Here is a 13,093-nt window from a genome sequence, read left to right as displayed (position 1 = left end):
TCTATACATTCCATAGGGGAACAACATTGGAATGCTTAAAGTTAATAATACTAATTTTTCTAATGCAAATATCTGGTTTAAAGTCATTCTATTAAAGTGTTTTTTCTGTTTTTATCTAAGCAATTTATCTGATGCTATCATGCTGTAATCTGACATATTGACCTGTATTTCATTCCACTATGAAATAGTCAACACAGGTTAATTTGTATTCTAATACAGGTTGGGGCTTTCCATTTGCTAATGTACCACCGCCTACAAGCAATGCTCTGCTCACCTCACAAGATTTAACCTACTATTAAATAGTAGTCTACTAGTGAGCACACTGCTTTTTCTCATCACAGGAACCATAACATGGATATTATAAATAGAGAACTCACATTTCTGTATTAGCAAGGGGCACCATGCTTGTACCACAAGAAACCTAATCCAGATAGCTTGACGGACCCTTGATTTTATTCTTTGAAAAAAGATAAATAACCATATAAGAGCTCTCTGATTTTTATGCAAAGAGCCACAAGTCTTCAAAACCTCTGATCATTGAAAGACAGCGAATAACTAATGGTTCTAACAATTCCAAAAGAGTCAGTCTTGGAGCTCTGGGGAACATCGATTACATGGAGATTGCATATGATTTGAAACACAGATTTTTATAAGGTCAAAGCTCAATGATTTAAACAACCGCACCACTGTGCAAAGATACTGTCAAATCCTATCCAAACAGATCCCATTTCAGCAGACTGCCACAACACTCCAATGCCTTCTAACATCAAGGGCACCATTTGGTGGTAATTATGCATTTAAAGACAAAGTGCTAAAGTATGCAAACTGATTTTGTAGGTTGTAAAACAGTTTGTAGATTTTCTTTTGTAATACTTGTTGCTTTTCCATTATAATAAAACAAAACTGTACAGTAGTGTTTTTTAACCTATAGGATGGTACCCAAGGTTGGGTCTTCATGGTGTTCAGGATGGGGCACAATGATCCTTTGTAATGCAGTAAAATATTCTTTTGCAACAGATAATAATAATTATAGGAAGATTTGGTAATTAAACAGTTGTGGGTAGGCAGGCAGAATTTCACATTTAATCTGGATCACAGACAAAAAAAGGCTTTGACACAGGCTTTTACTACACAGAATAATAGCAAGGGTGCACATTTCCCTTAAAAATTTTGGTACTATACATAAAAAAATAACCTGGGTAATATGGTTTCTCATGTGAAAAACCCTGTTGCTTAAAAGGGCATGTTAATTAAACATGAATTGTTTTTTTTTAGTATCAGTTTGAACAGCTATTCATATAAATATAGGAGTAAATCTACACTTCATTTGTTGTTTGAGGGCAAGTGGATGAAGTAGTTTTATTTGGAATTATCAGTTCCTGCACTGCTTCCCATGATGAATGACAAGCTCTTGACTAGTAAGTATGACAAGAACAGAAACTTTGCTTCCTCTAGCCTAAAGAAACAATGCATATATGAAGTAATGGTCACACCTCTCAGCTCTCGATTCCTCCCATATACAAGATATTAGGAATAACTTCGGGGAGAATTTTCCAAGCATAATGTTTTGCCCAGTAACCCAAAGCAATCCTACCTGATGCCCACACTGGGGCAGTTGCCATAGTTTTTAATGCAGGCACACAGAGGAGCATAGGCAAGCAGATCCACTTCTCTCAGCCTGGCTGAAAAACACAGATACACACACCATGTGCCCTAGCCCTAAGAAACAAGTGAGCCTTGATACAAGTGAGCCTTGATACAGCCTTGATTCGGACTGAGAGAAGCATATATATATATGTACTGTGTGCCCTCGTCCTAAATATAAGCCAGGCTGCATATTTAATAGAAAGCCCTGATTTCAGTGGTAAATGGGTGACCCTTCAGACTGGCCACTAATAGGCACACATAGGAAATCAGGGCAAGGGTGAGAAACATAAGGGCTCATTTATGAACACAGTAGCGGTGTGGTTGCACTAAAATGGAAGCAATTGTGTGCATTGACACCATTCATTAAGGTTACTTGCTTCTAAACATGCTCATTACCTTTGGGTGCAGTTGAGCTCAGGACCAGTGCATATGCCCCACCACTTCTGAGGAATCGAGCACAAGTGCAGGTACTGCATTGAATGCAGTTGTAATTCCAGGATTGCCTCAGCACCAATAGGCACAGCAAAAAAAATATCATGCACAAACATCATTTTGATGGCAAGCACTGGAACTGTTGCAAACTCAAAGTACCAAAGATCATTAGGTGTGCCTTAAGACTTAGGGCAGATCTGACAGAGTCCCATAACTTCCACGTTGACAGGAGGAAAAAAAAGAAACCAATAAGTTTACAAAAAATATATGTGTGTCTTATAACAGCTCTACTGCCCATTCAACAACTACAGGAAGACATAGCGTGCTCCAAACGTAAAAAGTACAAGTGCTAAGCCGACATCTCTCTCTCAAGTTCATAGCAAGTTCATTCCATCATGACCACGCCAACTTCACTGAGAGAGAGCACACGGCCAATAAAAGTTGTCGCCACTTGATAAATCTTCCCATTTCCACATTCCTTCTGCTCTTATTATTTTTACGGTGATTACAGTTCTCACGTCCTCTGCAAAAATATACATCACAAGATTGAACGGAGCATAAACTTAACAAAGGTTTGCCATAAAACTGGGAGCATTAGTGTAAACCACTAAGATAGCTAATGCCGCTCTCAAGCCAGACGCTTGAATCTCAGTCACTAATTTGTGGAAATGCTCTGTAGGTTTCCCATGAACAAAATGCACATAATTAAAGTGAGGCTGTGCCAGAACTGTTAAACTAAACTTAATGGAAACATTACATACATTTTTATTGGAAAATAGTTACAGGGGATGTTGAACCAACCAAGTGTACATACAATACACTTTAAATGTGTTAAAGAGAGAGTTTAAAGCTTACATTTAGTTTTTCTAATGTGCCGAAGGGGCCTTATTTATCCCATATTTTTATTAATTCAGAGAGGTAGCAAGAGCTATCCTTTTAATTAGTCATTTATTTTAAATATTATACATATAATGACAGACAAGTTGATTCTGTGCATGCAGGAAATACCATGCAACAATAAGGGTAATATTGGGAAATTTGGTGTGCCCCATCCTTAATCAACAAGACAGCCAAAGTGAACATAAATCCCCTGCCTGAAAGGATTGGCAACCATATGTGGCCAATATATTATGGAGAATGCTTGCTTTGGTTTACAGAACAATAACTTTTGGCTTGGTACCTTGGTTTTATTCAACAATAAAATCAGTACAAATCAGAAACCTTGGCTGCCTGGGTAGTATTTCTAGAATCTGACCAATATAAAGCACTGTAACTGGACTAGGAGCTTAATGTATATTTATTTCCCTTCCTTTTTTTTCTGAATGTATATTATTGAAGAAAATGGGCCAGCTGAGTGAGTGTTGTTTTATTTTCCTTTTTTTATTCTCTCTTTTTTCTACATACACGTATTGTTTCATTTTTGAATATCCTTAATACAGTATTATAACTCATATCTGCAGCCATATAGACCTAAATATACTTTTGCTTTCATACGCTCATTAACAGAATCTCTTTGTTTGCATAGCATTATAGCATAGCATTATAGCTTACTATACATTTACATACAAAGTCATAAGCTTATTGGTACATTATTACTTAAATGTAAAAATTTCCTGTAGCTCTATTTTGATATGTACTATGGATGCAAATCTGTTATTTTGCTTTAGTCCGAGTAAGCTAAGATGACTTACTTGTATGTTAAAAATGTTAAAATCATTATAAAGAATATATTAAAAAAATCAGTACAAAGAAAATATTTCCTAACTCCCCATATAATGTTTTTTTTAATTCCACAGTATATGGCCCATGGGAGTTTGTTTCACTTTTGTTAGATCCAGTGCCAATGAAAGTACAGGTATGGCATCTGTTATCTGTAAACCCATTATCCAGCTTCGAATGGCAGGTAGGCCATCTCTCATTTTAATCAAATAATTTCCTTTTTTTCTCTTATAATAATAAAAATAATAATAATACAACAGTCATTTGAACTTTCTCCCAACTAAGATATATATAATCCTTATCTGTAAAGCCCCAGGTCCAGAGCATTCTGGATAAAAGGTCCCATAACTGTCCTATATTTTAAAAAAGAACAAATAATTGCATTACACACTCTCCTGACTTCAGTATGTCTATATTTTCTAGTAAGATATGGCCAGTGACTCTTACTATTCACCCATGTAATGCAGAATTAACCTTCAGTACATCAAACAACCAGTCCAATGCCAGATGTCACATTCTATCATTATGCACACTATCTGTGGGTTTAGAGAAGTCAGACCCACGAATACTATGCCCTAGGGACTCAGCTAGCAGTTGAAGTATTTCAAACAGGAGCTACATAGTACAAGAAAACATTTTTAGTAAAATTAGGGGGCATTTTGTGGTTGCCCAGGTGCATGAATGTCCTGAACAACATGAAAGAAAAAATGACAAAGTGAATATTTATTTATAATAGCTTTCTCCTTACTCCTAATACAGTTGAATAAAGTAAATGCTGTATGTATGTCCTTTGTTGAAACACCCACCATGCCTCTTCTACTTGATTTATGATTACATGTTTCTTGATGGTAAGCAGTAAACTGCTAATCATGCTGGCAAATCTGTCTTATTCTTTTATTTAGTTAACTTTCTATATTGGCCTTCCCTGAAAACTGCACAACAGATAAATGTAACAACATGGGATAAAATAACCTTCTCCTGCCAAATGGCAACAATAAAAGTGCTTCTATAGTGTTCTAGAAACCGCAAGGTGACGTTTAATATCTTTATAAGGTGTTTTACCCTGATTCATGTGACATGACACTACATGACACTATGTATGTCCAAGTGACTGTGAGCCCTAGATGTCCAGGTTTCACTGCATTCAGTCGGAGACATTGTTGAGCTTGTCTGTCTGCTGAACGCCTGACACATACTTGCATGAGTCTTGCATGCCCAAACATAGGTAGTCATTGGTTTGTTAACTTGGCCACGATTGGCCTGTCAGGGAAAAGAACACATCAGACAAATGTGCCCTACCACCTGCCTAAAGTTCTGCTTGTTTGACCACCTGACCAAACAAGCATATCTATACATATATGGCCAGCTTTACTTAGTTTACTTAATTGTTCCATTTTGAGTGATTAGTAAAACATTAGCCTAAGAAAGTATTGTGAATTGCCTTAAGAAATCATGAGTATTTTTAGCAGGGTTAGGCCTAACAGCACTCTTTGCTAGATGCTTGGGTCCTTTCTAATTGATTAATATATTCTTGTTTACCTTCTTACCCAGATATTTGTTTTCCCTTTAAAGTTCTCCTTTGTTATTTACTAATCCCCCCTTTGGCCCAGTAATGGTAATATAGAACAAAATAATTAGGAGTGGTGATTTTTCAGTGATAAACTACTGACAGAGTTTAATCCTCAAGTCCTTCCCCTGTTTGTTTTTCCATCTTTTCTTTTCTGTAGAATTCTGACACGCTCTTGCTCTTGCCCTTTTGTCTTTGAAACACTAGTGTGGCAAGCGCCACATTCCACTGTTTTTATTTACTCTGCTCTAGCTGCAAATGGTTAGTCTGAGCCATCACATGTGCCATTTTTGACGCCTTTAAAAAAACAGACCAGCCTCCAAGGAAAGTACAGATTGGTGTGGTCAAAGTGAACTTTCTTTGCATTAGGTTTTGGGGGCTGAGTAAGATAAGCATCTAGATGAATTACTGCAAACCCCTTCAGATAAGTTAATTAATTACTGAGCCACAAGGTACAGTCCATTGGCTTAAGGTATGTTGGCGACAATCCTAAAGTGAATGATTCATAGTTGGCTTCTTGGTAAATAATTTATTTACTTACAAAACAGAAATGGAAATAATAATAATAAATATTTTTTAACAAATTTTGAACTTTAAAAACAAGTTCTGGATTTCCTTTGCCAGTACCCATTAATTAGCAACTATGGTTAAAACTTAGAATGAAAGACATTTGTCAAGACAAATAAACAGTGCGAGGAACCCCAGGGGGCCTCCAACCAAAAAGCCCATGCTTTTCTTTTATTCATGACTTGCAGGCACAGGTGTCTATTCCAGCAAATGTTAACTACAACAAATGCTGTACATGGCCCCTGCTGTGAGTCTGCAAGTCTAACCAATCAACATGAATAGATTTTTAGCCATATAATTTGGTAAAATCTAGACTTAGGTTACTAAAGACATTTAAAAAATCATCATTTACTTTTACATTTAGTTTTTTATGGTGGGGGGATGGGCTTGTTTGTGTTTTGGTTTATAATCACTAAAGTCATTTAACAGGAATGCCTAAACCATTGCCCTCCAGCAATGGCTGACATTTAGCGGCTAGAGGGCTAAAGATTTAACTAAATCTGAAGTTAGCAGAATGCTACAGACACATATGGAGCAGCTTAACAAAGCATCCCACACCTTTATGAAACATTGTCAAAAAATACCCAAAGTCACTACTGCACTTTTAATACAAGTTTATGGAGGGATAGTTTTGGATGCATTGGTGTCCTGTTTTTCGGCTATGTAAGAAAAAGCAGCGCTGAAAGAACCCAAGCAGCCCCAACGTGTCATTTCCATTAGACCATGCAGTCAGTCACATTTATGTGTGTACATCTTTCACTTGGTGTCTTACGCATATACCTTAAACCCATGGTCCAACGGCATTGGAGTTTCGAGCAGTATAGGCACTGCTCTCTCTCATAAGTGTCAGGTGTTCTCTCTATTTGCTAACTGCTGCTATGTGTGTGTGTTTAAGAAAGGCATATAATATTTGTCTAAATTCCAACATAAAAACTACTTTATACCTGAATCATTTCACATTATGAGTAGCCAGTTTTAGTAGTTATAAAATTGTGCTCCGAGCATTTAAAGAGGAGTATAAAGAAAGGTGACCAAGTTATCTTGCAATGTTCCGACACACCTATCTGACCTTGCCTAAGTGGGTTTGCCAGGTTTGCAAACTAAAGAAGCACAACTACTTAAAATGATTAATTTGTATTGTGCCATTTTTTCCCACAATGCTTTACAGAGATTATGCATCAGTGCCTGCCCCAGTAAAGCTTCCAATTTAAGGTGCCCATCACCCTATAGTTAAGTTTATAAGGAGTACCCAGAAGACACCTTTGCAAGCTGTCCCTTGGTTTTTCACTATGTAATTTCCTACAATACGAACCGTTAGTATGAATGGAGATCTTCCACTGCAGTAGGTTAGTAAACTAGAGGGCACATTGATCACATATTCCCTCACAACATACCTGCCCAGTGTGAAAATTCAAGTAGTTTGTGCCAACGCTATTAATGTGGTCAGTTCATGCCCTAATCCACAGTATTCCTCTCCAGGTGAATGACCCCTTCCCTAGCTCCCTGGTGAAACCCACATAATTTTTTGGTTGATAATTTGGGACTATTCCAGAAATAATGGCACAGCTAAGAGGTAAGCCTGATGTTCCTCGCAATTAACCCTCACTCACCTCACACACAAAGCCTAGATAAGGTTAGCACATTTAGATGTGCATTGCCAGTATATTTAAACATTTTTTTCATCCTCCAAAGTTGCCTCAGATTCGACAGTAACATAGCATGGGAACATATGCTTCCCAACCATATAAAATTACTTTTCCAGCGCTTTAACTAATGCAACTCAGTTTACAAAAACAACACTCTGTAAAGTGTTAATTAAACACTCTCTAAACGATGTTTTGAATGCCAATTATAAAGACATCCCTGGATAACAATTTAGGTAACGTGCACAGCCCTTGTGTGCAGTAAATGGACTAATTCCATCTCCAGCTCTATACCCCACCCTAGTGAAAAAAACAAGAAAAATCCCGTAGAATTCTTTTTAAAAAGTAATTTTTAAATGTATTTGAAAATAAATCAAAGCTGTCTGTGAATGTGCTGCCTCGGAGCTGGATATGTTGATGCAGCTGGGAACAATAGAGCCATATCTTATTTTTGGAAGGAGATAGATGTATGAGAAAATCTGGGCTTGGAGGCTCTGAAATGAAATGTCCCACATGCTAAGTGGAAAAAAAAACAGAGTAGGGCGTGTGCAGAAAAAAGTGCTCTTTGACCTTCTGCACTGCTCAGCATCTCTCAGGTTCTTTTTATGTACTGGGCACGGTGCTTGTTGTGCGGCGAGTCAGTAGGAAACTACATTCCACTCAGTATTTTCACACTGTTTATATTTTTCATTCTTCCTCATTGCACAAAAGGCTGTTGTGCAATACTTAAAAGATGTTTAACTTCAACCTCAGACATGACAACAGATTTTTAAAGGCATCCTAGCCCTAAAATAAAAGAAGGGGTGTCTAACATAAAGCCCCGTTCAGCAGATGTGGGATAATTTTAGGCCAGATGTTGCTCGAGTAGGCCCATCGGGGGTGCCCATACACAGTCAGATAAGCTGCTGAATTGGTCTGAAGGACCTGAATTGGCAGCTGAAATCTGCCCATGTATGGCCACCTTAACTGTCCGAATCTGACTTCAACTCCTGCATGAAGAGACACAGGTACAGGGGGAATAACTTCATTTTACTGATTATATTAAAAGAAAATCCTTATTTCCATGAGATAAAACTTATCTTACATTTTGTTTCTGACAGCTCACCTTAAAACAAGTTTCCAGGCACAATGATTTCCTGCCCCAAGGAGCTTGCAGTCTAAGTTTCTGGTGCCTGAGGCACAGGTAGATTAACCTGCTGATTAATCAGAGGCCACAAGAAGATGATGCAGCAGTTATCTGCTGAGAGTCAAGCCGAGGTTCCCCTGAGTCACAGACTTTTATTCCCATACAAATCTACTTTATTTGCATTCTGTAACTTGTTGGCCCAGGTGGTAGTTAAATGGTTAACAGATAAGCCATACATTTTTTGAGGTAACGGTCCATATATTTAGGAACTGATATATGTGTTTTTAATTGAAATAAGCTTATTAAAAAACATTATCTATGCCTATTATTTAATCCGTCTACAAGGAATGCTGGGAAACAGACCCTAAGATCTGGACTGCTGGACAGTTTTGGCAAGCTTGCTGTATAGTTTTGTAAGTTATAATCAGTCTTAACCTTAGACTGTAATCAGTTATCAGTAGTGACCTGCTGATGTCACAGCATTCCATGCTTGTCTGCCCAGGGGCAAGTGTAATGGCCCCCACATTTCAGCTATACTAGAAACTCATGTAATGAGGGCAGTCATTTCTACTGCAATGCAAGGCAGCCACACAAAACCAGCTTACATAACTTATCCAAGGTCATGCTAAAGTGGCACAGGAAGGCAAACGCCTGTTTCCCCCATTAAGGACCTTAGCCTTAAATCTGCAGCAGATATTCCTCATACAAAGGCTATCCTGGTGAAGAGGAACCAGAGACTAGACAAGCAAAGCCTCAATAGGGTGTTGTTTGTTCTCCCATAATCCTTCCTGTCTTTGCGTTTAGCCAGTGATAGCAGTACTAAGCATCTGAATGCAGTCTTGAAACAGAATAATCATTATTCAGGTCACCTGCAAGCATAGCCAGCAAATATCTCAAAAGGTATCTCTCCCAAATGACGGTGTTAAATCATTTTCAGGTCATTAACAGTACCCTTATGTAACAAACGTGACCAAATGTAAACCACATTGGGCTATTCTTTCATTATTCTCCATAATAACCAAAATGTTGTATTGTCCAGCTACTGCTTTTAATATCAAAATTACCATAATTGCAACGATTTCTGATTGGCTATCAGCAGCCTATCATCATGTAAACCATACCTTCTTCCTTCCTGTTGCTTAGGAGCATGAATGATCATTTAGCGCTGCTGCCTTAGTGTTGCTGAGATTTCAGTTCACAGCATCTGCCCAGTGTATACGTAATATCAGAAGCCAAGGAAAAGCTCCTTATGTAAGTCACAAACCACTGACATCAGCTCAGTACAACAACACGAAATGGGTCAGGTTGCGCAAACTGCTCTTAGTCCCAACAATATGATGACAAAGGGTGCCCCTAAAACATACTACGCGCAGGATAATAGATCTTTTTAGCACCATAGCTGTATTATGTGACACTGTGAATGTATGTGAGAATGAGAGAGCAGGTGGTGTGCTGGGTCACGAGACAGCTCTGGTTCATTTGATACAGGCTATAATAAAGTCTAACTAGCAGAGGTCAGATGAGCTCTCCAGTCTGGTATGGAAGTGGTTACTTCAGCTGGCTGATTTCAAAATCAACGTTGTAAAGTACAAATCAAATCTGGCAATTGTAGTACTCGCCCTATGCTGGGCATATTCTATGCATGGGTAAATACGACTGGCAAGGCATATGTACGTATAAGTAGGCAGACGCCAGATACTGCAGAGAGATACGAGTAACACGAGGGCAGCAGCTCTGCACACCTAGCATGGCAACACTACCATCATCCTCTCTCATAGCACTAAGCACATCATTACTGCCCTGTACTGGGTACTGCTGGATCAGGGATTTTGTGCAGGATTTGGGCAAGCTAGCCTATTTCTTATTGTGTCTTCATCTTGGCGTTCAACCCCTAGAAATATCTTTATGGTGTTATGGGCATACAGTATGTGCACACATAAACACAGGCGTTCATGATCATCATATTTTATCATATTTGCAAGTCTGCAGGCATTATTACACTAAACACAACTGTAATGTAAATGCTGCAAGCTCTGACTACTGCAAAGAGCTAGTAGGGTGGGAATTCCAAATTGATGTGCTTGGGAATACCCACTTTCCCTTTTCAACTTTTTTATAATTATCATCAAATTGCACCTGAAAAATCTCATCTGTTTTTGCTTTTTTGACAAAGAAAAAAAAAGGACAAGTTTTAAATAACAAAAAAAGCCCACCCCTCCCCCTCCTTGCCCATTGCATACACCAGCTGTTGACTCCTTTTGCTGCCGGAGTAGCAATGCAGATTTTCTCTGCCTTTCCTAGCTGTCTGCTGGAGAGGGATAATGACACATTTGGGCACCTATTAGCATAAGATAAGCCATGCTATCAATGTAGTGAGGTTGGAAGGGGAGAAAAAGGAAATTAACATCTTCACTACAATTGATTGTTTATACAAAAATCCCCCTACTGTGCAGGCATGGCCTGCCTAATACTGCTTTGCTCTCTAGTCATGCACAGAAAGGAAAGGCTGGGTGATGCTGCTGACTATTGCAGGACATTGATAGCACATCACAGAGCTGGTACTCACGGACTGTCTCCTGTTTTGGATCCAGACTGGTCACAACCTGCTGGACATTGCTGATTTTCCCTTGCAATGTTCTCACCCGCCGACCGATCACCTGTATATCCACCTCAATCTCATGGAAAAGGGAGCAGGCATGCCGGGCCATGTCCGACAACTGACGCAAAATCCGTGACAAGGCGACGTTGTTGAATGCGCCCAAATCCAGTGGCGCCACATCTTTATCTTTTCCATCACCGGGCACTGTTTCCCTTTCATCAGAGGGCACCTGCACTGAAGGTGCCACCACCCCTGACAATTCTTCCCTGGAGTTGCCCCGGGGGTGCTGCTGCCTGTGCTCTTCTCCCTGATCCCGGCAGCAGCTACCCTCTTGAAGGGTGATGGCATGCCTGCACAGCCACTGGGGCTCAACAATCCTCTTGGCAAAGGGCATTGCAGATCCCCCCCTTCACGTCAGTGCACAATAAAGCCTTGGCTATCCAATCCTAAGAAAACCACATTAAAATTCCACGAAAAAAGATAATCCTCTCCAAAATGGAAAGCAAATTACTGCTGCAATCCACAGAGCAGTGTGCCACTCCTGGGCAGGTCTTATCCCTGTTTCATATTTCAATCCACTGCTTTCCCTTTAATGCCTTGCAGTTCCTAATTGTTGGTAGCTGATGATTGTTATATCCATGGTTTCCACTCCATGTGGGACAATGTGCAGCTCTGACTTTGGAAGTGCTGCAGCCCTGCACCGCCTCCCTGGATCCTCGCTTCCCTCTGTTCATCCAGTTGCTTTTTGGAGAGCTTTTCTCTGCCTCTCTCTGCTTTCACCATGCCACAGTGAGGCAGACTGAAAACCAGGAGGCAGGAATTCAGCGAGTTGTTTGAATAGAGAGGAGGAATCAGAAAGGGATGGGAGGAGGTGCTGAGGAGGCAAGGGGAGGAATCAGGATTTTTCACACAAGACGCTGCTGCCTTTTTTAACCACATGGAGTCACTGAAGGACCCAATTTCATTGCAAGATGTGCTGCAGCAAATTGCCATTCAGCAATTTCACAAACCCTATTGCCATAGCCCGTATCTAGGGCTGACTTTGGGCAGAAAGCGAATCTACTGTGAATTCCTTGCCTCAAAGACCAGAAAATGATCTTAGTTACAGTAGTCAAAATTCTATAAATACTGAGAGATGTAAATGTTTTACATCAGACTTGCATACCTGCAGTAGCATTCCAGCTACTGTTGAACAGGTTTTCGTCAAAAGTCATATAGTCTGTCAGGGGGTGCACATCTGGGTGCGGTGTGCAAAGGCGTCCTTGCCTGATAGTATACACTAAACATTTAATTCAAACCAAAATTATTGGGGTTTTTTTAAACAGTTTATAGCTACTACTTACTAATTGTGGTTCATAGGTCTACACGTTGATTTGTGGAGGATATTAACAGTAACTTATTGTTATAATACTAGCCACTCACCCATAAGTGTACCTTTTTAAATAAAATATTGGGATCTAACTTCAGTTGGTCTTTAACATATATGGTTACTATATCTTTATAAACATAACTTTTTTGCAATTGATGTTGGATCCTTTTAAAAAAAATATTTCAGGGTATTGGAAATTGAAAAAGGGTTTTGAATTGATTTAAGGCTTTAGTCAAAGGTATGACGCCACTCCTGATAAGTCCATTAAACCTCACAGTTCTGTGGTTCCAAACTCCCAATGCATATTTTCTGCCCTGGCTTCAACATAAGCAAAATGCATTCTACCCTGAGAGTCTGAAAGTCTCTTCACTGTTAAAGACAATAAATACTGTATATTGCAGTGGGTTTCCACTTTCAATAAAGC

At 39.3% G+C, this 13,093-nt stretch overlaps 1 protein-coding gene across 2 annotated transcripts in view; it reads right to left on the bottom strand.

Annotated features, from left to right (window-relative positions):
- Nucleotides 1–12,135, bottom strand: part of nhs (NHS actin remodeling regulator) — a 117,719-nt gene extending 105,584 nt beyond the window's left edge. The window contains exon 1 of one of the 2 annotated variants that reach the window (XM_018091600.2): nt 11,268–12,135. In XM_018091600.2, the coding sequence (XP_017947089.1) occupies nt 11,268–11,694 (427 nt within the window). In that variant the 5' untranslated portion in view covers nt 11,695–12,135. The remainder of the gene's footprint in view (nt 1–11,267) is intronic. The other variant, XM_002934358.5, reaches the window with a different exon arrangement.
- Nucleotides 12,136–13,093: the final 958 nt, after the last annotated feature.

Source organism: Xenopus tropicalis, chromosome 2 (assembly GCF_000004195.4).
Source record: "Xenopus tropicalis strain Nigerian chromosome 2, UCB_Xtro_10.0, whole genome shotgun sequence".
Classification (NCBI taxonomy): domain Eukaryota; kingdom Metazoa; phylum Chordata; class Amphibia; order Anura; family Pipidae; genus Xenopus; species Xenopus tropicalis.
Note: the sequence above shows the minus strand (reverse complement) of the source record. Positions and strands in the feature narration are given on the sequence as shown.